Source organism: Coenobita brevimanus, chromosome 20 (assembly GCF_032717465.1).
Source record: "Coenobita brevimanus isolate Jiangsu-jjx chromosome 20, ASM3271746v2, whole genome shotgun sequence".
NCBI classification, from domain to species: Eukaryota; Metazoa; Arthropoda; class Malacostraca; order Decapoda; family Coenobitidae; genus Coenobita; species Coenobita brevimanus.
The window spans coordinates 1818166-1844876 of record NC_136973.1 but is presented as its reverse complement, the minus strand read 5'-3'; the positions used below and the strand labels follow the sequence as shown (position 1 = coordinate 1844876).

The following is a 26711-nucleotide window of genomic DNA, read 5'->3' as shown; positions in this document are numbered from 1 at the left end:
TCTCTTCTACCCTCCAGGTGCTGGAGTGGGATGCAACACCACTACACTAATATAACTGGACTGATCCACCACCCAGTTAAGCAAATGTCCCTTAACTTCCTTTGTATCTCCATGCAGGAGGATGATGGATTACAGTCTGCAGTCCACTGGGTTCACATCCAAATAAGGCTGGGGCCACGACAACAATATATCAATATACGATCTTTATCCAAAACTTTCATGGCTCAATAATTTTTATCCATACATCATCCAATCCTATGCCACCCTATGAAGTGCATAGGAGCCCAGGGCTGGGCAAGTTGGTCCCGACATTTAAGATGAGAGTGACCAGCCTAACTCATCCCTGGGTGGCATTATGTGAGCAATAAACCCCAACCACCCCTTGGATATAAACCTACACAGGCTCAATTCGACTGGAGCACCTGAATTACCCACTAAACCACCAGGTGCCATAATCTGGTTATATGGTTACCACCCAGAATAGTAAATGGATTCCTGGTGTACAAGAAACCATTTGGTTGTCACTCAGTGTACAGTCACCCATAGGCAGAAGGAAGAGGAAAGAGTGAAGGAAAGAAAGACAGAAGAGGGAGTGTAAAGTCAACCGCATGAAGATGGATGAGGCAAGAATGAAGGAAAGAAAAACAGAAAAAGAAGGAAGGAAGACAGGAAAGCTTAGACACCGAAAGCAGCACTACATCAAGTGGGTGGATGGTGAGCGCCCCCACCTACCACCATCTAGCTCATTTATTCAACCGAGATATTACCTTCACACTTCCACCAAGAAAAGACAACACCAACCTTGAAGAATCATCATATTGTACTTAAAAGTTAGATTATGTGAATAAAACTCCAAAAGAAGTTTTATCATAATTTTTTTTCCCAAGACAACATCCTGGAAGTTTGATAAAGGACCTTTTTAGTAAATTTAAAGTTACAGCAGTCCGTAAGGTCTGTTACCCGTCCAACAGGCAGGCGTGCAGTGAGCAAGAGTATATACATCGTGTCTTGCTTACTCATCAGCCTGTATTTCATACACTAATCTTGATTTTGTCCCTCAACTGACCTTATAACATACTGCAATTAAAAACATATACATGATACATGTATAACTTCCTGTGATATAAAAAACTTAAAACTACAATTCTACTCTTAGGTACAAATCACTGTTTTGTAAACTTTTAAACTTTTTATCAACATTAAACAAAGCCTCTTCTCACAACAGGGAAATTTTAATAAAGGAAAAGTGCATACCAACCAATACATTATATCTATATGATCATAATATATGACAACTATAAGGCACTGCTTTCTGTTATCAATATTTATCTCCACCAACGAAGTTGGAGGTTATGTATTGATCTATGTTTTTCTGTTTGCCTGGACAATATCTCTAAAGTTCTCAATGTATTTCAATTAAATTTTGTGGAACTGTGGCCCAAGGGCCAAGTAATAAATTATTAAATTTTGGGGTAGGTCTGGATCCTATCTCCATGGATCCAGATCTGGATCCTTTTTAAAGGCAATGGCACTGGCAGAGGTATGTGCTCTCTGAGTGTTTTCTAGTTACTATCAAATTGTGTATCAACTTATTTTCACTTCAGTACATTAATGGAGCAAAAGATATTTTTGTGTAAATTTAATAAAACAATCACAAAATGAATACTTATCAGCACTGTATAACATATTGCATGTCTACATGCACAAGCCACCCTTAATATTGTGGTAGCACTCCTAGTTGCATGATCTCTTGTTACCTTCTACATCAAACCTTCAGCCTTAAAACCCATCTTCCTAAAACTTGTCCCAACTTTGCAAAAAAGTTTCTCTTTCTACTTCCCTCCACACTCATAATCCTAAACATATTTATAACTATCTATCTATCTATTGCCAGACGCCTTGATCCCGTATGGGGTTGCCACAAACAAATCACCTCCATGTCACCCTGTACCCCACCATTTCACTGTCCTCCTCCCAGCTCACATCCTCCTCTCTCATATACCTCTCCACCTCATTTTTGACCTCCCCCTCCCTCTCCCCCCTGCACCTCACTCACATACACATACTGCACATAACCTCATCCTATTTCCCCACATCAGACCACCTCAACCCACATCAGTGCAAGACTTGGTTCACACTTTCTACTCCTACAGAAACCTCCCAGCTCTTTGTATCCTTCCTACAATTAGCAACATACTGAATTTCTTGAAGAGACTCCTCATTCAGCATTATTTATCAGTGTGAAGACTCTTCCACTATGAAAATAATCTCAAATTCTATCCAAACCATATTATATGTTTCATAAAGTTTATAGGAATAACAATTAAAAAATAATTGTAAAAAAAAATAAACGGGGGGAGGGGAGTTTCTTGCAAACATGAACTCAAATATGGGTGTATATTTTCTTTTACTGTGAAAGGATATTAATCAAATGTGTGGAAAATAAGATAATACTGGAAAAATTCCACTCCTCTCTTCGTCTTTTCATAAACTTTCCAAAACAAAATGCACAAATGAATACAGTACTGTACTTCACAATACTAATCATTACTTTTCTCCTTTGTCAACATTTCACATGTACGTTGTTTGCTTTGCTTCGCTTCATTTACACACTCCAACATGCTTGTACGCACTAGCCTTGGTCACCTTACGGTGACTCTTCATGCTGCTTGATCTCTAGCAGTCTCTCTAATTAGTCCCTTACACATTCTACAACCTCATCCCAAGCCTTTTTCAGTCTACCTTGTATGTAAAATACAGTAAAGCCTTGTTATTTTGGTCTTCACTATACTGTACTGTGGTGGACTTTACTATCGTCAGACACCTGAAACATGGAAATTCTTCTCATCCTTCCCCAGCAAAGCTCTCTCACTCCTCTTTTGCTCACTTCTCTAATGCAAAAATTAATCAATACTCAAAGTCCTTTATACAGGCAACTGGTCAACTCAGGAACTGTCTCTCTCAATCTGTATTTCCTTCTGCCTATGACCTCCAGTTTCATAAATGCTATGTGCCCAGGCACTTAAAAACAGATTTTGACTTTTTTTTTTTTTTTTTTTTTTTTTTTTTTTTTAAGAGCAGCTTCTTTTACAAGCCTGCAGCTTTTGATTTGTCTTCTGCATAAAAATAACTCTTCTTTACTGATTCAAAACTCAGTCCAATACATTCTTCCATCATCCAATCCTATGTCGCCCAATAAGGAGCGTAGGAGCCTGGGGCTAGGCAAGTTGGTCCTGACATTTAAGATGAGAGTGACCAGCCTCATTCATCCGAGTGGCATTACGTGAGCAATAAACCCCAACCACCCCATGGATATGAACCTACACAGGCTCAATCCAATTGGAGCACCTTAAATTATCCACTAAACCACCAGGTGTCATAATTTGGTTATATGGTTACCACTCAGCATAGTACATGGTTTCCTGATGTACTGGAAACCACTTGGCTGGTCACTCAATGTAGAGTCACCCATGGGCAGAAGGAAGAGGAAAGAATGAAGGAAACAGAGACAGAAGAGGGAGTGTAAAGTCACCCGAAGGTAGAAAGAAGAGGAAAGAATGAAGGAAAGACAGAAGAGGAAGGAAGAGAGGAAACGGCAGATACCAAAAGCAGCACTACACTGAGTGAGTGGATGGTGTGTGTCCCTACCAACATAAAAAAAAGTTCAGAAATATGAAAGTTTAGCTTTAGTAATATTTGTTTCTGTCAAATTTTTTATGCGTCAAACACATCAGATTCTACATTATACATTATACTTATCAGTCTGTCCTGTATCAACATGCATAATTAACTGCATCTCATACTTACCTGACTGGCTGACCAGATCTTTTCTTCTTATACCGAACAGTAGACAGAAACATATATAAAAACTCCCATTTATTGAAGGTTTGTTTGAAATATGATTTTAGCTGTTGTCAGACTAAATGTTCCCCCAACCCGTCCAATATAATTTGGCTTTACTATAATTTAACTTACCTTTACAGGTGCTAGTGCAAAGAAGCCAAAGCAGGACAATGTTCCCATTTATTTTACACAAAATACACATCTCATCTCAGCTTTCCCTTTCACTAAGAACACAATGGCAAATCAAAGCAATAAGCAGGTGAATATTATCTTCGAAGAAGTTCATATAATTAGTAAATGTTTATGTTGATTCATATATTTTTATAAGCAATACAGGACCTGTTATACAATAAAACGCTGACCTTTTGAAGTGTTTTCTGTGCACCAATTATTTCCATCAGGTCAAGTCTATTCTCACTACCCAAGAATCCACCAACCAACTTGAAAAAGCAGAATACTCTTGTATAAAATACTGTACAAGCTAAATTTATAAAGAATGTTTTATTTCTCACAAAAGAAGCTAGCAACAAAGAGCTTTCTAATGATGAAACATACCTGCATACATAAAATCTCAGCAAAGCCATAAACGAACTCATTACGCTATGCTTTAATGGCTCACAGAACACATAAGTTTTGATATCTTACAAGCTCAAAAAGTAGTTATAAATAAAGGAATAAATAAATACTGTGCAACACTTGCAACACTTACACTGATCATATCTGGCAAAAGCAGAAGCCTTCTATGAATAATAACCACTTCACTCCAATGATGTACTTTTTATTATATTACTGCATTCTTTGGATTATTTTATTCAGTTTCAGAGAGACATTGTGACTAGGGAGGTTACCTATAGAGTTTATTTACCCCTTCACTTAAAAGGACCCCCTGCCCAACTGAATAAAATCATGCTGAGGTAGCAAGAAAATATCATTAAGGCACATCACTGGACTTAAGGGGTTAGTACTGTAATGGCTTATAAGTTGACTCTATGTCTAGTTCGTTCATGATTGCGCAACACATCTTTGCGGGTACTGCGAAACGAACACAGGCTACAAGCAAATGGCCTCTCTCCAGTGTGAGTCCGGACATGCCTGGTGAAGTCCCGAGATGTCTTGAAGGTGGCACGCCAGCAGTATGGGCAGGTCAGTGTTCGAGACCTACCATCTTTGCCTGATGCTGACACGTGACCCTCGAACTCGAACTCCTACGGACGAGTAGGAACAGGTTGGGACCAAAACGTTAACCCAAGCGAAAAACTTGTTTCTAAATATTTCAGCAAACAAAGGGAAGCTAACTTATCTTGAGATCAATGCCAATAACTTCTTGTGGATCCAATGTTTATGCAGTAAAGGACACTACAGCATAGGCTGTGTGACTACAACAAACCTTTAGCTTTATTTACTGTAGTTTCACAGAGTAGGCTTTATCACCATACATATGGAAGGTCAGCCACTGTACGATATATAGTAAATCATATGGATATAGATCGTGACACAATTTGTGGCATGAGATATACATTTCCAATAATAGGCACATCTGCATCAAGACATATGTTGCCTTACTTCCTTACAGTGAAAGCAAAAGAAAAAAAAAATCCACAAAACCACATTATGAATAATTTATCCATTATAGCAAACCTCATTCCACTGTTACTTATCCAGACTACCTATACTTACAGAGCAGTCATACATCAAACATTCCAGAAGTCTGGCTCTCAATTATCTTCTTTGTATAATGTAGTTAACATCATCCTTGTGTTCCTGCTTTCTCTACACATACTATTAAAATAAATGTGCAAAAAGATATATCATCATCATCACCCAGACCTCCTTTCCCAACATACGGTAGGGTGAGGAGTAGCAATGTCCAGACAGCCGAAGTTAGCCCAATCCAATGGACCATGCTTCCATTCACTCATCATTCAAGCCCCCAGAATCCTGACTCCATCTGATATGTCAAAAACATTCACCACATTCTGCGACTTCACATAAATCTATCCGACTGAGTCAATCCGGATGATTCATTCATTCATTCATTGCCAGACGCCATGTATCCCAGACAGGGTGGCCAAGGGCTTAGAGTTAATTGTTTTACAGGGAGGGGCACTAATCCTCCACCAACCCCACTTGACGTAGGGATCCGGATGATGTCACGTTAAAAAAGGGTGCCAAATCCCTGATCGTGCAATCCTTCTCACAAAAGATTTACAGTAATCTTATATATTTATTTCATCATCATGCTCAACCTCATCTCCAATGCCTTGTCCCCTTCTGGGAACTCCTCCCGCAACAGCTGATGACCACGACAGAAACCACCTCCATACTACTGTATTTTGTCTTTTTAGACCTCTCTCACTTTGATCATTCTTCCTCTTCTATCTCTTTCATCTATACAATGTTCCACTCTTTTCTTCCATACAACATACATCCCTTCTCGCCAAACAGTTCCCTCAGTCTTAATTTCCAAATACAGTATTCTCTGGTACTCTGTCTATGTGCATTCTTGAGGATGTCCATATCATCTTAATTTTCTTTTACATGTAGGCTATGTCTTAAAAAAAAAAAAAAAAAAAAAAAAAAAAAAAATGCTAGTTCAACATGAGCACAAGGCTGCCCAATATACTTAATTTTCTATACCAGCACCATGTTTTACAAGCTATTATCTTTTATACCATGATAACATAATGCTTAAATGCTATCAGTATTTAGCATCTCCCATATTAAATTCAACTAAAGAAAGTCTTCTCAAAACAATGTTCTGGAAAAAAAAAAAAATGTAACTATATGACTGCATAGGCCAATCTTATTAACCTGCTGGTCATTCTCCAAGTTGTTTAATATCCCTCTGAAAACCTTCCTAATGCTCAGGTCCTTTCTTGGTCATTCCAGATTGACTTCAGTTGACAAGGTGAGGCTGTAAAAATTTTTTTATAACACAAACCTTTCATATGGGGCAAGAGTCTTTTAGTTATACCTTATGAATGCCAACAAAAGTTTAAATACTTGTGTTAGGTGAGGATATTTCAGGATTTTTTGGGCTTGCGGTGGTCGTACTTCCAATACCAAAACATCACCAACATAGCATAATATTAAAGGATCAATTCTACCAGTATCACTATGCAAGATGGTACTTAACGAAGATAAATGCTATGTTCTGCAACACAGCCAGTGTCAATTCAAATAAGGAAATCAAGAATACGGTACACGGACAAATAAGATAATCCACATGAACAGTCTACAAATCTAACTGGATTCATACCAAAGCATGTACATCTTGGACTGGAAAGAAACTGAAGGATAGGTATACTAGTGCTACATAAGGCCCCTCAATACATCTGCCCCTATAATACTTATACATGAAAGCAACTGTACAGTACACTGGGTACAGTATCCAAGTTTAGCATATCTCTTGTCATACAGAAGTTTAGCAAGACCCTAAAACAACATCTTACTGATATCAGCGACCATTTCCTCCACATTCAGCGAATTTCTGAGAGCTACAACCGACTGAACAAAATGCTTTCTTCAGCCAACCACTATTCAACTGTTAGACATCTTGGCACTAACTGGAAAATACATAGAAAAAGGTGCTGAATGTGATTTTGGCAGCCAGCATGAAAACTGCAACAAATTTATTAACAAGAGTGCTGGTGCATATGAAGGCCTTCATAGGAAAAGAATATGAAACTTCTAGTGCTGACCATACAGATGCCTACAAGGATGTAAGGCAGGACAAGCTACACCAACAACTCCTCCCACACCATCACCACCTGCCAACGAAGGGACTCAGCAAAAGGATTCACTGCTCCTTGATGCTAACTCTGAAGATATGGGCAAGATTTTGACACCTTGCTTGAAGGGATCCTCCATTAAATGCTGAGTCAGGGACAATTATGCAGTAAGTCAATGTGGGTCACACGCAGACAGACAGACCAGCAGGGTGAAGCTGAATGGCAGCCAAGTTCCTTTCTTATATGAATATAAAACATCTTTTTGTGTTACCCAAGTTTAATCGAGTCTAAACCTTGCTTAAAATATACAATAAACTGCTTGAGGTAGAATATGAGTGAAGTACAGAGGCTACACAGTCAATTGGATGGGGTGATGACACTGCTGTTAGAAGGAATAAAACTATATGCTTGTCAGCTTTTATTGAAAATTGAGCAATTATCAAGTTCTGTGAGGTGTGACCAGAATAAAGTAAATGCTAAACTTCAATATCCAGCAAATATGAAGGTTGCACTCACATACTACCTTGTGGCCAAACAGTAAAATGTTTAAGGAGCTTCTTTAACAAAAGCCAAATTATGTTCAGGTTGCTGTGTATTATTTCTCTGAATCAAACCATGCACACAAATAAATGAAATAATGAGTTTCTGCACACACACACACACACACACAAAAAAAAAAAGTCTCTGCACACGTGGGAAGGTGCCAGAGAGGGATGCCTTTGTGTGCTGAAACTGATATAACTGGGTGGCTCCACTGCCTGACTATACAAACATACCTCTGCTACTTTCATACTTCTAAAAAGGATGGTGGACTGCAAGCGAGGAGTAACTTCGGCCTGCATTCCACCAGGTTCACACTTAATATGAGCCTAGGACCACAACAATTACAAACACGAGGAAAACTCTTATATCTGAGCAAAAGAAAATTATATGTTGTTGCCTGGATATGAGATATGAGAGAAATTTCCAGCACTGGTAGGTAATTTGGCAGTGTGGGGGAAAAAAAAAAAAAAAAAAAAAAAAAAAAATCAGGAGAGACAGTACTACATGCTAAAGGCTACAACTGTTCCAATAATGAAAATGTAATGGAGGTATGCAGGACTGCTCGTTATTATTTGTTCCATGACAGTTTACAAAATACAGTATACAGCATAAGGTTCAATTTAATCAATACAACAAATATTTCTTGCTGAAGAAAATACAGTAAACTTTCAATTATCCATTGTGATCAGCGAAGTTAAGCAACGTTGGGTCTGGTTAGTACTTAGATGGGTGACCGCCTGGGAACACCAGATGCTGTTGGCATCCCTACGTGTCAAGTGGGGTTGGTGGAGGATTAGTGCCCCTCCCTGTAAAACAATTAACTCTAAGCCCTTGGCCACCCCATTTGGGATACATGGCATCTGGCAATGAAATGAATGAATGAATTTAGCCAAGCCCTACGCTGAATAACGTGAAACGCCGGATATTTCAGAGTACCTTCCCATCTGCTCAACAATCGGAGCTGAGCCAAATTTTGTGTTACTCTCCATCTCAAACCTCTACCCTAAAACTTTCCAATGAATAAAAGATGAAAGTTAGGCACAAAATCTATCTATCTACAGTATTTATCATCCAATCCAGTGTCGCCCCTGAGGAGCATAGGAATCCGGGGCTAGGCAAGCTGGTCCTGACATTTAAGATGAGAGTGACCAGCCTCAATCATCCTTGAGTGGCATTACATGGGCAATAAACCCCAACCACCCCTTGGATATAAATCTACACAGGCTCAATCCCACTGGAGTGCCTTAATTACCCACTAAACCACCAGGCGCCATAATTTGGTTGTATGGTTACCTAACGTACAGGAAACCATTTGGTTTGTTACTCAGTGTAGAGTCACCCATAAGCAGAAGGAAGAGGAAAAAATGAAGGAAAGAAAGACAGAAGAGGGAGTGTAAAGTCACCCGTAGTCAGAAGAAAGAGGAAAGAATGAAGAAAAGAAAGACAGAAGAGGAAGAATGGAAGAGAGGAAAGGGCAGACACCCAGAGCAGCGCTACATCAAGTGAGTGGATGTTGAGTGCCCCCACCTACCACTAAGCATAAAATACAATTTTAAAAAATGATACAGTGCAGTACTACAGTAATACAGTACAGCGCCAGCTGGCTAACGATTATGACCCGCTTGATACACCTCAATGCCGGATATTGCATAGAACCGCTGGTTTTGTCCCATTTTGGCACCAGATATTGCATAATTTTGCTGGATTTTGCTTTAATAGAGCCCAGCCAGCAGCACCAGATACAGTATTGTGTTGGGCCGGATAATGCAGCGACGGATAAATTAAGAGTATACTGTACTGTACTGGATACTGAATTATGATTCCCCTTTCATTATGTACCAAACATTATTCCACAAAACCTACAGTAAATGCTATCTGCTTCGATTGTCACAACATAATAAACTCAGTACAGAACAGGTATACCTTGACATACGATACCCCTAGAAGCGATACCCCAGCTTAGCGATGGGGGTAGAAATACCCCATACCCTGTCTAATGATGGCCAAACCACAGTTTAACAATGGGTTTTTATTTTTTAAAAACTGATTTTGATGATATTTTAGACTAAAATTGTGTGTTTAGGTTAATTTATAAACTGTTTTTAGACTTAGATTAATATTTTGGTCATAGGTGGGGTGAACTGTCATTTTGGGGTACAGTTTACTAAGTTTGATTTTTTCCAGACTTATATTTGACGATTTTCAGATTTTATTTGTTGGTTTTAGTGAGTTATTTATGGGTGTCTGGCTTAGGTTAGTTTCTTTTACAGCTGTTAGGCCATTTAGATTGGTTTTAAACTTGTTTTTGGACTTATCTGGATGGGCTTTGGACTTAGTTAGAAACCCAAGGCTCAAAAATGAATCTCTATACTTTAAATGTTAAATCTACCCCGAGAGACGATACCCCACCTAATGATGAGAGTTTACTTAACCAATTGCATCGTTAAATCGAGGTATACTTGTACTGTACTGTATTTTGTTTATATAGTATTAGTAGTGTACATGATGTACCCATACACAACTCTTCTTTAACAGGGCCCAACCGTGATTCTGCTCGTCACGAACGTATATGAATTTTGCTCCATACAAACTAGTATTTGCTAGATTGCATGAGAGAAGTTTTTTCAATAAATCTAGTATTCTGTGAAAATAGTAACAGACAAGATGGAAGTATTGATTATTACGGCTGTCTGGATATTTGGAATGCATGGAGAAAGAAGGGTTAGAAAGAATGCATATAACAGCAGTGTGATGGAAAAATGAAACATAGAAGGAATGAAAACAAGGAAAGAGAAACAAGTGGACCAGTATATGAGGATGAAATTACTGGGGAACAGGAAAAGTTATATGAACTGTATAGATTTTGGCTATGACTAACCAAAGACTTTGACAAAACTATGAATAAATAAGCAATCCTTATCAAGAAGCCCTTGTCAGGAAAGAGGAAAGACTGGAATACTTCTATGGTGCTGCCAAACTGTAAACAGTTTGCTATAGTAAACTCTCCCTGTACTGCATGTATGGAAGATCAAGAATTCTTGTTATAAACTGAGATGGCCAAAATAAAAGGTGACAGTCTACATATGTTTGATACTGTACTTTGTGACATTCTACATATGTTTGGTACTTTATGTGACATTCTACATATGTTTGGTAATTTACGCTCACTTTACACAGTCAAGGTCAGAGCCACCCACTACTCAAAAAAACCGTAAAAGGTTTTAAAGGAGCCTGGATAACCTGTGGATCATGACTGAAAATTAAATGTTTCAGATATCTTGATCAACAAACACATTTTCTACTCAAGAGGATACTGAAAAAGCATATCTAACCGAACATTCATTGCTTACAAACTACTGCACTATGCTCCTACACAGGCAACCAGGCGCTGAAGAGGGACAGCTTCACTTCAAAAGACTGATATTGTATATGTGGGTGGATTCACTGCCCAGATATACAAACATCCATCAACTCCCTGTCTCCTGAGAGGATGATGGTGGACAGAAGGAAACACAACTTCAGCCTCTGGCCTATTAGGATCAGGTCCAGACAGGCCTCTAGCTACAAATAGAGGTTCCTCCAGGCAATTTTAAATCCATGGATATGTGACGTGGCCCCAGAACAGAATAAAATGGTCTAGCAGAAAGAGAATTCCAAAAAGACAATTTTTCAGGAGTTAATGAAATTGTTTCTTGATCCCTGAAATATAAGCAGTACATTTTCAACTCAGCAAAATCATCTTGGAGTAACAAAAAAAAAGACTCTTCATACCCAAAGCCAATACTATATATCTGAATTTCTTTTTCTCACTCTTCCAATAAATGTAAACTGGAGCAAATTCTGAGGATGCATCTAGTTAAGAGCATTTCTAGTATGAGACAAGAAAACAGTAGCTAATAATGTTCTGTCAATAACCACTTTACGGAAAAAAAAAAAAAATTAATCCTTTGACTGGCTAGAATTTTTCTCAGCTATATACAGTATACTGAAATGAAGAGAGTGTACCGAGATGGTATGGTCATGTGGAGAGAATGGATAACAATAGAGTGGTGAAAAAAGTATATCTGAGCGAATCTGAAGGAGGGAGGAGGCAAGGTAGGCCAAGGAGAAGCTGGAGAGATATGATGGATAAGTGTGTGAGGAAGAGAGGTTTGGAAGTCTGTAAGGCTAGGGAACTTACATGAGATCAAGGTGACTAGATGAATGCTGTGAGGAGAAGTGCATGATCAGGGATTTGGGACCCCTTTTTAATGTGGCAGCATCAGGACTGACTCAATTGGATACTATTGTGTGAAGCTACAGATCATGGTGAATGTTTTTGGCGTAACAGATACAGCCAGGATTCCGGGGGCTTGAATGATGAGTGAATGGAAGCATGACCCATTGCACTGGGTAAATTTTGGCTGTCTGGACATTGCTGCTCCTCACTCTGCCGTAGGGAGGGAAAGGAGGTCCAGATGATGATGATGATGATGATGATGATAAATACACTGGAATTGTGCAGCAGTATCCTGAACAAAATGCCTAAAGGTATTAACTAAACTGACATGGTATAACCACAGAGCTGTATAATAATGCTGTTAATGCAGTGTGGCACCAATGGGTAGTATAACTTTCAATAACTTCTCTATTCTCTCACGCACCCCAAAATCAATTCCATACACTATGCAGTACCTCTATGCTGCAGTCTGAAGGACACTCTGTCATCTAGATTTATGATGAAAAGCTCATCTGATACAACATTCACCACAAGAAGGTAACAAACAGCTATCACACAATAAGTTATTATAGTTCTGTAAAAATCCTTTCTTATTCACGTTATGTATCAGCGTAAAACAAATCAGTAGTTCTGACAGCATTAACTGTAGTGAGGTGATCCTAAAGTAAATAAACTGTTCATGGTACAAGTTACTTTACTGACAACATATCTTACTAACAATACCATATTTTACTGTACAGTATATATCAGACTCAAAATATTACTTCATGACAGAGGACTACTGTACATAAAACTATAATATGAATACATAGGCTCTCTTTGAAAAATATTCCCTAAGTCTTCTTACCCAGTGCACACAGATACTCATGGTAAGTATGTATGCATGCTTCTTACTGGCAGTTATGTTACTAGTCTAAAAAAATATTAATTACTCCACTTCCAATATACAATTGGACCTAGTAAACTACTAAACTCTATATAAAAATAATATTTAAGAAAAATTTATATCTGAATACTGTATTTAATTGCACAACTTGGCAATTTAATGACAATGCAGTACATAAGCTTACTTGTGCTTATAGCCTTGTTGTTTATATCCATCATTATGCCTATTCAGAATGTGAATTTTAACGTTAGTGCTCTGAGCCGCACGGTAATCACAATACGGACATTTGTAAGGTCGTTCCCCCGTATGGGTGCGAATGTGGCGCTTGAGGTCACTGGTCTGCTTGAACGTGTCTCTACAACAGAAGGGACACTGGTATACTTGAGGTCTACGACTGCCTCTGCTGAAGGTCTGCGAGCTGCTGCCCTCCTCGCCACCAACACCTCCTAACCCCTAGGGGACAAAACCCTCCATTACTGCTCTATATGTCTTATGCATACATACTGTACTGTACTCTACCTAATTTAACTAAAACCATCACGCTGCTCTTGTCTAAAGGAGTCTAATAAAACTGATTTCATATTTACTATTATTCTTTCAATACCCTCCACTTCTATTAAATCTACATTTTACTGTACTTTCCTCTCAGTTACAAGACATGTCTGTACAGTACTACAAAAAATACGAAGCTGGTGGAAAAATTAGATGTGTATAATTTCCTGTGTTATCAAAAATGAATGCCATATAGCAGCCACAGTCTTTTTCTTTTTCACAATGAGCAACATGTTTTTACACACACACACACACACACACACACACACACACACACACACACACACTACCATAGTCTTTTATTGATTACTGTAACTACTTTCCATTTTCTACCTTCTACTTCATTCTTTTGTTACCATTCACTTGTTCAGCAAAGTGATTAACACTTAACTTTTTTAATACAGTGGCATCATTAATTACTATTGCCCTTTCATGTGATTTAATACAGCTTATGGGAGACTAATGAAATGATGGGATTCGATGTAACCTTCATTAATAATGAAATGATGGGATTCGATGTAACCTTCATTAATTCCTTCATCCCTTTATGCTGGATGAGGCTTTCCTACCTTAAATATATAAATTTGCTGGTGGTCTCATTAAAATAAAAGAGACATCATCCCATCAAGGGAGTTACTTCACTGAAGACAATTTGTACATGCAACCTCTATCTAGCAATATCCATGAAAAAGTCTACAAAAATCTCCAACTTTGATACTGCTAGTGCAATTCAAAGCTTGACACACGAAAAATATTGATAATTTACAATACAGAATACCTGGTACCTGAAAAATCAAAACAAATAAAAATCAGCTTTACCATGAACGAAAACAAAGTCAAAAGTGCTCTGCGAGTGCATGATAGCAACAATGAGTCCCAAGCCTGACCCTGACCTGTGTCTCTGCCTGGCTAGCAACAAAATCAACTACTTCTTCCCATCGCCATACACAAAATATATGAACCAAGTCTGACTCAAATCTCAAAAGGCACTGACCTCTCATGCAAGAAAATCACTTAACCTAAGCAAAAGATCATTGGTAACACTAATACTGTAGAATACTTGGATTCTCCACCACCCCACCCCCAAAAAAAATAAGAGCAACAGCAATTAGTACAGTATTTAGAAACTCAGACTCAGCTCTGAACCAACTCTTAATATCCCCTTCAAAAATCTGGTAATACAGTATTTGTTTTCAAATTACTATCACAAAGCAATGAACCACAACTTTCTATACTACTACTGTGTAAGATGGGCATTTGTAGTCATAACATATACACACACAGTGAGACAGTGTAGCACAATGCTCAACTTAAGGAAAGTACACAAAACCAATAGTGATTTAAAAATATATCAATACCATCATCATCATCATCATTATCAAGGCAAGTTTCTAAAAATTTCCTGCTATATACCCCTTGACAACGGTTAGGAAACACAGCAACCAAAACTTGTGCACCAAATTCAGCACACATAGCAGTGATGCATCTTGCAAAGATTTTGCTGTTATTGTGGCCTCGGTCACTAGATACAGAGAGATAACACCAATACTCTTTCAGAAGTGTTCTGTTCAATATAACACAAAAGCCACACTGAGCTTTATATAGACATAAGTCAATATATTTACATTTAAAGTTACATACAGTGAGACTTACAGGTTTACAAAACAACGGTAGTCACCACTGGTAGTCGCCCTGTGTAAAGTACAACTCTTTTGTGTGAGGAGGCTCCCCACATATAGCTCTTCTCAATAGGGTGGGGTCAAAGGCTTTTCGTCTCATTAACTCTCCTCCTCCAGCTGGCTCCCCTCAAACTCTGTCTCTTCACTGCACTGTTGCATCTTTATCTTTTTTCTATCACTACTTCAATGGTCACTGCTCCTCTGAACTGTCTGCTTGCATCCCTCCACCTCTGCAAAGGGCGTGTACCACCAGTCTAGCAATAAACTCTCATTCCTTTTCTGTCCAACTCTCTAATGCAAGAGATAAACGTTACTCCCAGTCCTTCATTTATGCAACAGGTCAACTCCTGAATTGTCTCCCTCTGTCTGTATTTCCTACTTCCTACGATCTCCAGTCTTTCCAACACAGTGTGTGCAGGCATCTCAAAATGAATGGATCTTGAATTGGACTCTCTTTTGTATTGTTTTTGTTCTTCTATTGGAAGGCATGGTTTGCGGACTCCTGGCCTATGGTTCCTTCTTCCTTGCATTTATAAAAAAAAAAAAAAAAAAAAAAAAAAAAAAAAATCCACCTACATACAGTACCTGGAAGACTTTACCGATGAAACAATGATAAATATAGTGCACCAATTGTGGTACATAAACTCTTTCCACCTCATGCTGTAGATGTACATTGACCCCTCAATATGCACAGGCTTCCCAAGTGTCCACTCTCAGTACAGTTGTGGAAAAAAAAAAAAAAAAAAAAAAAAAAAAAAAATCGATACCAGGGATACTGTTGTGTTTCATTTAGTTTCGTTTTTAAAGGCTCCAACATGCTTGCATGTGTCAGCCTTGGTCACCTAATGGCAGCTCTCCATGTTGCTCGATCTCTAGCTGCCTCCCTATTCAGTTCCTTATCCCTGAGGTCAAACTCAATGATTCATCCCAGGTCTTTTTCAGTCTATCTCTTGCAACCCTATCCCTAATGTTGACACTTCTCACTTTCTGCACCCAATTGTCATCTCCCATCCTCTCCACACGCCCAAACCACCTCAATCTACCACTCCTCATCACAACACCAATACACTCCAGTCCTATCCTACCTCTTAACTCTTCCATCATAAACCTAGCCCTCCCAGGCCTCGCACTTAAGGACACACTGCACATCCACCTAATCATTGTCATTTCTATATGTCTGAGGCTGTGAATATCCTATTCCTCTACTGCCCTGGTATCACTAGCATACAACATTACCCTTTTAACACATGCCGCACAGAGATCCTTTAGCACAGAGGGAAAGCCCAGTCAGTGTTAGGAGACGCAACAGCTCCCTGAACTTTTCCAACCACTCCTCATGCTAGCCACCACAAAGCTAGCTTAAAAAAAAAGAAAGAAAAAAAAAAAAAGAAAGAAAGAAAAAAAAAAGTGATATTCTATTTATAAACTGTCTCTGATGGCTGAAACCACCCCTGTGGTTATTTTTTCCCCAATTTTTTACTTCTTTAAACCTCTTGAATGTCATGTTTTATGTCTGTCTTACTTATATACAGTAGGTTACGCCTTTTGAAAGCACCTATAGCTTATGCTTCCCAAGCACTAACTATGTTTACTAACCTAGGACACTGCTGTATCACACAGTACACCACGTGCCAACATCCCACTCAAAACAGTAGCCGATAGTTTTCTGCATTTACCATCAAATCTTGAAGCAGAAAAATTATTGCAGGAAATGGGTACATTAATAGAACAAGTCTCCAAACTCATCATGTGTTGTTAACTGTTAACCTAGATCCCTGTGTACCGGAATCTTTGCAAATATACGTGTCACAATGTCTGTATCTATTTGCCTTAAGTGTTATCTTATTCTGAAAATACCCCCAAATCTTATTTCTTACAAGTATTGGTACTCATTAGATACTGCTTCCCCTGAAAAATTCTAATCTATGCATCCCTCTGATATTAACCCGCTGTGTGCCACAGCCATAAATACAGTATATGGTCTGCCATGTCTGTGCACAAACTGCCTCAGCTGTAAATATATGGTCTGCAATTGAAAAATTCACCTAAATTCAAAAATTCAAATTTGGCAGGAGATTTTTGGTAGGCATGGTCCCGTACCTCTGTAGGCCTGGTACCGATGCTACGACTCACCCACGCCTCCCCAGGCCATGCGGGTAGTCATCTCCTCAGTCTTACTTTCACTGTGAGTGAGTGAGCATCATGCTGCACTGAGGTCTTTCCCAACATGAGACTAATGATCTCCTGAAAGTTCCCATTGATGGTAAAAGTGATACACTAGATGATGCTGATGCTGATAGAGACTATGCAAACACTTTTTTACATGTGTAAAATACTAACTCCAAAATTGTGAACATTTAACTGATAAATGCCACTCAGTCATGTTGTAATGCACCCCCGCATACCATTATGCTTGGGGGCAGTTCCCACATCACCTATGCACCTTCCAAGAGTGTACCTAGGTCATTTGGTATAGTTACCCAAGAAGAAAGTGCCAATCTTCTACCTCACTTCACTGGGTGTACAGGGAAGACTAGAGATTTTAGGCAAGGGCCAAGAATGAATCGACCTCAACAACTTTTATGGTTGTTTCCCGTGTTTTCTCATCATTCCTAACAAATCTAGCCAAAGAAGGCCAGTACCATGGCTCCAAGAGGGTCCTAAGTTGGCTGGCACACAGCGGGTTAAATCCTGTTTTGATATTACATACTGATAACAAATCAATCAGATGATGCCATGTCTTCTCTAATGTCTGCCAAGGTACTGCTGAGGGTTTCCATGGGCAAGAAGCTTAATCACATGCCAAAATATACTATATGTACAAAAATTGCTTTCAAATAAGAACCACTAGAAAACTACCACTAATTTCTCTACCAATACTTTTTATGTCTTGCACACTGCACTGGTTTACTCCTTTCAGACAACTTCTCTAACCACTCATCCATACCTCCCCAACTGCATGGGATAACTTACAATATTATGGAACACATCATTGACATACCATGCAATAAAGGCAATATCATCATTTTATAGGCTGAAAATACTCAGTAGTATTCTTTTCACTTTCAATGTATGAGTGTAATGTGAACCTCCCCATTTCTTTTACCTCCGTCAAGGTGATTATGTTTTACCCGTGTTGGTCTGTTTGCCTGTCTGTTAGAAGGGTTATTCAAAAAGTTATGAATGGATTTTGATTAAATTTTGTGGAAGGGTTGGCCATGGGCCAAGGAAGAAATTATATTTTCGGCCAGATCCGCACCTGGAGTATCCCACACAATATCTCCAAAAGTTCTCAGTGAATTCAATGAAATCTGGTGGAAAGGTGGGCCATGGACCAAGAGAGAATTGATTAAATTTTGGGGTGGATCCGGATTCGGATACCACATCCACGATTCCGGATCTTTTTTAATGGCAATGGCACTGGCGGAGGTATGTGCTCCTTGAGCGATTTCTAGTTTACAGTATTTTATAAGAGTATTACCATGTGTTTTTGCCATTAGTCCGGTTGTAACAGAAATTAATAATACAATATGATGTTGTTACGTGCCGCCATCTTCATTTCCTTTTTTGCACTAAGCCCTGAGTAAATAAAAAAACAAACTAGTCTGCTACAGTTTAATACCACAATACTGTATGTCCTTGTTATTAAGCTGCCATTTTTTTATGTTCTTTTTTGCACATACATTCTGTGTAACCTGAATGAAAAACTGTTTCTGGAACACATCTCTGACAATGTAAACTTACACATTTCAGCCAAAGAGAAGCGTCTTCACGTGTTTTATCACAGAACACTCAGAACCCCAAGGCAGTTTGTGTTCTGATGATACATTCTGTAATGATGTTACATTTAAACCAACTATAAACACTACTCAGGTGTGATAATTTGAGCAATACTCAGGTGATGACAAAAGACTGCTCCATCCATCCATCCATCATCCAATCCTATGTTGCCCCATGAGGAGCATAGAAACCCGGGGCTAGGCAAGTTGGTCCTGTAATTTAAGATGAGAGTGACCAGCCTCTCATTCCTGGGTGGCATTACATGAGCAATAAACTCCAACCACCCCTTGGATGTAAACCTTCACCAGCTCAATCTGATTGGAGCGCCAAAATTTGGTCATATGGTTACCACCCAGCATAGTAAATGGTTTCCTGGTGTACAGGAAACCATTTGGCTTGTCACTCACTTTAAAGTTACTCACAGGCAGAAGAGGAGAGAATGAAGGAAAGACAGAAGAGAGAGTGTAAAATCACCCATCAGCAGAAGGACGAGGAAAGAATGAAGGGAAGAAAGACAAAATAGGATGGAAGAAAAGAAGGATGAAGGAGAGGAAAGGGCAGACACCTGAGAGCAGCACTACATCGAGTGAGTGGATGGGGAGCGCCCCCACCTACCACAAAAATAAGAACTACTGTATATGACAAAAATCACAATTTCAATTATAATCAATATTTTAAGTGTACCCATGCAACAAGCCCTTATGGACAATTTCACTCATACTGAGTAATACTTAGTAACTGGTGCATGCATAATACAAACTGTTTCAATACAGCTGTCTCTTCAATTATGTGAATTTGTGTAGGATGGATTTGCTATAGTGTGGCAACCCAAATTATTTAAGTCACAATGTAAAAAATATTATGTAACACACTTTAAAAAAAAAAAAAAAAAAGTAGGTACTGTGGCATTAATGTAAATAAAAGTTACATCCAACAATTAAAGTAGTCTCATACTTCATTTGCTACAGTATAACCTATACTGTACTATGTGATACTTAGAAAACCCCTGACAGCTAACCTCTGAATAAACTGATATTGCTTGTGGTAGAAATGTATAATTTTTGTGGTTGGTGACTGAGTATTTGTAGTGCAGTACAGTAATATGTATGAGGAAAGATAACACCCTCTGAGTTACCAGAGGCAAATGAATGGCGGAGTTGTGGAATATCTAATATTCAGGGTATGAAAGACTGCTTTACTTATGAAAGATTGACAATATAAAACAAACAATACAAAGTAAAAAATAAGCAATGCTGAAATACACCAGCAAGGACATTTAATCATCCTTTCATACTTGTTATATAGTCTTGTATGCATTTCAATTACTGCTATGACTTCACAGTGTGTGGACTTCCATATATTACACCAGTGGTACTCAAATGGCAAACCGCGGTCCGAATGCGGACCGTGACGAGTTTTGGTGCGGACCCCAACAATACGACTCAAATAAATATAATTTCATCGGGCTGCCAGTTATTTTTACCTACTGCAGTAATACCAACCTGTCCACTTGATGGTTACAATGCAGACGAATGAGGTAACTGATCAACACAGAAGCTACTAATTTTTCCAGCAACTCTAGGTGCTCACATCATTCAAAGTAACATAAGTTTCATAATACTATGTAGCATATTATCACTGTGATCTAGTCAGCAGTAAATATTGGTAACATGAGAACAGAATTCCTAGCCATATGAATTCTGTATTTAGCAAGCTGCACTGCATCTACTCGTACCCACAGGCAGGGCTCTTGTTTGGCGAGCCACAGCTCGCAAATGAGAGTGTTTTTTCCTTTCAGCGAACAAATTTTACATGCAAGTTGCTGTTTGGTGAGAAGAAAATACCACTTCCAAACCCAGTAAACTGCAAAAGAAGTAAATCTTAAGTAAATGAGCAAAAAGCACGTTGCGATCGATTATTAAGTCTTTCCTAGTCGTCACTGTTAATGTTTAAAAATAGAGAATGTGTAAATAAATGAATAAATATAGTATTTACTGCTCATAAAATATTTCGGCTCGTAGTCAGTTTAGCTACTAAATGATTATTTGGCTCATAAATCTGAAACTTTAGGAGCCAAATGGCTCGCAACCTTGGCAGTTAGCAAGAGCCCTGACAGGTTGTTGTCATTGGCTTGTTCAGTTGGTGAATTGACAGAAAGATACTGAAAAGTATTATGACTGGTTACTGGTGGAGGGTATGGTGCTAAAGCGGTGGTAGCGCTAAAGTAACTGTGCTGATGTAGGGATGGTAATGGTAATTTGGGCAAGAAAAGAATGTCATTTTGTCTCTTTGAGAAGGTGGGAGTCTGGAGAATAGATTTTTGTGTCTTATTTAACCGCCTTAACAGCAGAAGAGAATATCTACTTTAAAGCTTATTTCACTTTTGCTCAGGGTATTAACTTTCTGCACAGTTTCGGTATATTTTAAAGAACTAATTACTCTGCATCCTAAAATAAATGCAAGTATTTTATTCCATTATTAATATTAAATACAAGATTTTACATCTGGACCTCTGCCACATCGGAAGGTAGTATAACCGGACCTTCACAGAAAGTAATTGAGGAACACTGTATTACACCATGGGGAGGAAACAGGGATAAATAAGGGTGGATGACTGGGTTGAGTATCAAAGGGGGAGGGGGTTTTTACTAGGATGCATACAGTACTTTTGTCCAAAATTACGAACTGTACAGGTCCAATTTTAAAGTTTTTCAATGAAAGGAATACTGGAATCACTAAGAGATGATTGTACAGTATCGTTTGTCTCAATTCAGTCCAGTATTGAGACCATCAAAGAAATGGAGAAATATGTACAGTACCGGTTTTAAACATTATGAGGCTTATCTCTGCACAACACTGCTTACATTTCTTCCTTTATAGTATGGAGACTTGCACATATCTTGTACAGTAAGTTATCTATCAAGCTGTTGTACCAGCAAGCACATTATATATACTGTAACCTAATTCACAGTACAACATAACCCCTCGTATGAGGATAACGAGCCATATATCAAGATTAAACAGAAAGGTGTAAGAATCATGATAAATACAACTATAATTAATAACTTCAAGCAAGCCACAGATAAGTCGTATCATACAACTTGAGGGTAGCTATGGATCCACTGTTAGAAGATAATTATTTCACAATTACTCTGGAATAGAATAAAACTTTTGTTGGACAATAAAATGGATGTGGAGATGTTGCACTAAAACAACTAAATAAAAATTAAGTCCAAAGCTGTTGGAATTAATAATAACCCTGCTATTACAAATAAACTACCTCCCCTACAAGTAAGAAGGAATGTTGCCTACCTTGATTTTACAGATACTTTCATAGCAAATGCTCAGACAAAGCTGCATCAATTGTGCCACCTCTTCATGCCTTCCTATGTGATACATGGGCATCTGCTTGTGCTCATGACTGGAATGTCACAAAGCCATACTGCAGACCTTCTGCCTAGCATAATTCTTTTATTTCCTGAACTGTCTCTCTCTGGAACTCGCTTCCCCGGAGTTGTTTCCCCCCAAACTTCAACCTACAGCTGATCAAGTCCAACTGTTACAGATTTTGTATAAATGGAGGATGCCAGGAATCTGATGTATGGATTTTTTTTTTTTTTTACTTATATGTTGTTCCTTCCTCTGTTATTAAAAAAACTAAAAAATAAATAAAAGGTACAGGAAACCACTCTATAATGTTACATTACTCCTCATGATTTGTGCTTATCACTGTGCAAAACCACCCATAAATTACCTTCTAGTCTACTTCAAACACATTATGATGGTGGTTGTAATGCACTGATACACACTGAGGAAGTATTTACAATTATTTTCTTGCACAAAGGCAATGGTTTGTACACACTGTTTTTATATTTATGTCTTTCCTTTAAATATTTATAATTTCACATAACAGCTACACATTCCCCCCCCCCCCCTGAAATACTGTATTTGCTCATAAACAGCACTTCCTTACTTCTTCTGTTCAATCACAAGGATAGATGAAAGTTCAGAAAAATAAAAATAAATATTTCCCAATGAAACTGGCATTTACCTGCCGGGACAGAAAGGACTTGCTGCATCGCAACCATGAAGAGGAGTAAACATATTTACTGGATATACTAACATGCCATAGGCTGGTCATCAACAGTACCCTGAAATGTTATGAACTATGGTAGCCTTCCTTCCATTCCTACACTTAAAGGGATATTATGGGACTAGTTGTTACTGTCTGACTCTACCTCACCCTATCCTTGGGTAGGCAAAAAAAAGAGGCTGCTGGAATGATGGTGACGGTGATGATGATGATGATGATGACAATAACATCCATCCATCCATCCATCATCCAATTCTACATTGCCCCATGAGGAGCGTAGAAGCACGGCACAACGATAATGATGACAATGAAAATTTTTTTTACTACAATTACTCCTCAACATGTTTACTAACATCAGACACTTTATCTGAACTCCCTAAAATCCAAGAATGACATCACACAGTATCTGGGAAGTACATCAAATTCTGGCAGCAGCCAAGATGTGCTGAATTGGCCATAACAATTCTGAACTATTTATGCTGAATGTCAATGATCATGTTCAAAATTCCTTAAGTTCATTCATGTGGCTGAAATGTCCAGTAAATTACACAATGACAAAGAAATGAATGATATTTAAAAGTCTGGTCCACTGTTAATGGTAAATTAATACTTTGCACAGCATCACCATCCATTTCATAAAGCATAGTACAACATACACCTATTCTACCTTCTAATTGTATAGTGAAGTTTGGTTTCTCAATAATTACTTTTTTTTTTTTTTTTTAAGCAAAAAACAAACAACGAAAGGTTAAAAGCCTGTAATGGTGATGCCTTCAAGTAAAAAATTAAATGAAAAAAGAGCCAAATTCACATATTGTAGTTCATATGGCTGAGCCCTTTCAATAATTAAAAAAAAAATAATAATAATAATAATAACCTTTACAGATGACAGTGTAAGGGCTGCATCATCATCATCATTATCATCATCATCATCCAGACCTCTTTTCCCAACTAAGGATGGAGAATGGCAGGATACCGAAAGTAATAAAAAAAACCTGACAGAAGGAGCCTTACAAGGTCTACAGTTCTGAAAGACTGGTATGAAAAGATCTGGCTAATTATCATATCCAAAATATTGACATCCTATCAATTGTTACCCATAATACTGATAACCCATCTGGTCTAGAGTGAAGTATAGTAAATAAATCACTTAATAATAACTTACCTGCACTAACACAAAAACATTCTTGTGTGGAAGATTCTTTGGAACTACATCCACAACCTATTGATACAGTACTGGCAATTCCCCAAACTTAAAATGTAGCACACTCACAAAACTTTCACTTTTTAAAGAAAAGCAAGCACATATTTATGAGCAAATACAGCACCTCAGTATCAGCATATTTCCATACACGTGTTCCCACAACTGTCACATATATGACATACAGTACAAGTATACACACACACAAATAAAGAAAAGCTTAAAAAATTGCCTTCACAAAAATGTTTCAATAAAAATCTAAAGATGGATGCATATCCATGATATATATGTATAATACATAACATACAGCAAAATTCATATAATGTAAGCAATACAATATGTGTACTATATATAATACAAGAAGAGGAGCCATTTTTCTAAGAACTAAGAAACAGGTATATATAGTAAAATTCTGCACACAGTTACCACCACTATGAGAAAACAAAGCCTGTTTTATCTCCCAATAATTATTAGGATATGGCAATGTACGGTATCAATTTATGCATGTGAAAGCTTAGACAGCAAAAACTGAATAAAGGACTAATTATGCATAAATCTCATGTATGACAGCTATGTCAAATTGCCACAATGTTATGAAGCAGTTGATGATAAGCCAGTTTTGGAAACTCCCATGGGAGTAATTTTGAATATGTCTGCATCTGGAAATAGGATTACGGAATCTGACTACTTACATTTGAGAAACTCAACTGTAAAATGCTAGTTTCAACAGTAAAATGTTGTAGTACCTAAAAAAATTAATATAATCTATGATTACCATGAAAGTACCCTAATGTTTTAAAATTTAAAGACTTGATACTTTCAAATCGTGTTGCACTAAAGTACTGTATACACAATAATTCCAGCTGCAGTGCACCAAAAAAGTACTTAAGGGCAATGGAAAAACTTATGTTTTAAATGCATAAATGGTGTACTGCTAACTATGTATTTACAAGATCATAAAATTCTATGGGAATTGATCAAATTAAGAGATTCCTTTGTAACTTTATTATCATTTTGTTGGTAGTAAACTAAATCATGAAAAATCAAAAAAAATGATTAAAAACAACTTAAACTACAGCTTGTGTTCCTATGAATTAACACCCAAATACTATAACTGATTTACAATGCTTACCTTGTAACAGCTGATTCTCAAACTGATGAGGTAACTATGGCTGCAACTACAGTCCTTCTAGCAATATCAAATAATAAGGTAAAATGGGGCAATTTCGCTGCCAATGGTGGTTTTTGCTAAAAACAAACTGCCGCATGTGGAATATTGATATTTTTATTGCTTTACCTATACATTCGGCCCTTCTGCTAAAGATACCTACAACTGTTTTTGTTAAAAAAATATTTTTGGCCCACGTCACAGACTGAGAGAGAAAAAAAAAGTGTCTCGCCCAAAATTACCCCGCCCGACGGGGTAATTTCGCCGCGACGTAATTGTTGTTATTATTGTTATAATATTTATTATTATTATTGTTATAATACCACACTACATATCATACACAAATGATTATAACTAGGTTTAGGTAGCCCAGGCTACCATACAGTAGGGCCTATGCCATGTAATGTACTGGGCAAACTTTGTGTCAATGGCATCTATCATTGTTTCACAGTTGGGAAGTTGGTCAGGGGGACTCCTACGGCATGAGTACATGGCAGGGAACTATTGTGTGTGTGTGTGTGTGTGTGTGTGAACAATGCAAACAGTTCTGAACAACTTTTAATGGGAAACATGTAAATACTGTAATGGATAAATAGAATTTTTTTTTTTCCTAATTACTCCAACACCATTTTTTTGCACAATGGATCAAAACTTCACATGCCCTTGTTAGGTCGGCATTCCTCAAAAACCTAAGCCCAAAAGAAGGCGAATTCATGCAATAGTTTGGGAGCTATGGGCTTTTGAACTGGAACTATTGCCGTCATGGCGAAATTACCCTGTTTTATCCTACATTAACTATAGCATACAGTACTATAAAAAATTTCCAATAACACAGGATTTACTTTATTAGTCATTACAGCATTCCTGTGAATATTTTCTATTTATAACTTTAGTGTTTTTGCCTGATACATGGAGACAAGATTCTGAATGGTTTAAAGTTGTGTGATAAACTGTGTGGCCCACTCACTGGGTACTCTGTTGATAGTTTTCATACCTCTGTGTTTTCTTGTTTCTAA

The 26711-nt window shown here is 37.9% G+C and overlaps 1 protein-coding gene across 6 annotated transcripts in view; it reads right to left on the bottom strand.

The window, feature by feature from the left end:
- LOC145391949 (uncharacterized) overlaps positions 1 to 26711 on the bottom strand; it is a 78185-nt gene that overhangs the window by 43228 nt on the left and 8246 nt on the right. The window contains exon 6 of one of the 6 annotated variants that reach the window (XM_080266442.1): positions 4065 to 5048. The exons of the other annotated variants lie outside the window; for them this stretch is intronic. Coding sequence (XP_080122568.1) covers positions 4818 to 5048 — 231 coding nt within the window. The 3' untranslated portion in view covers positions 4065 to 4817. Of the gene's footprint in view, positions 1 to 4064; positions 5049 to 26711 lie in introns of those variants that run through there. 6 annotated transcript variants of the gene reach the window in all.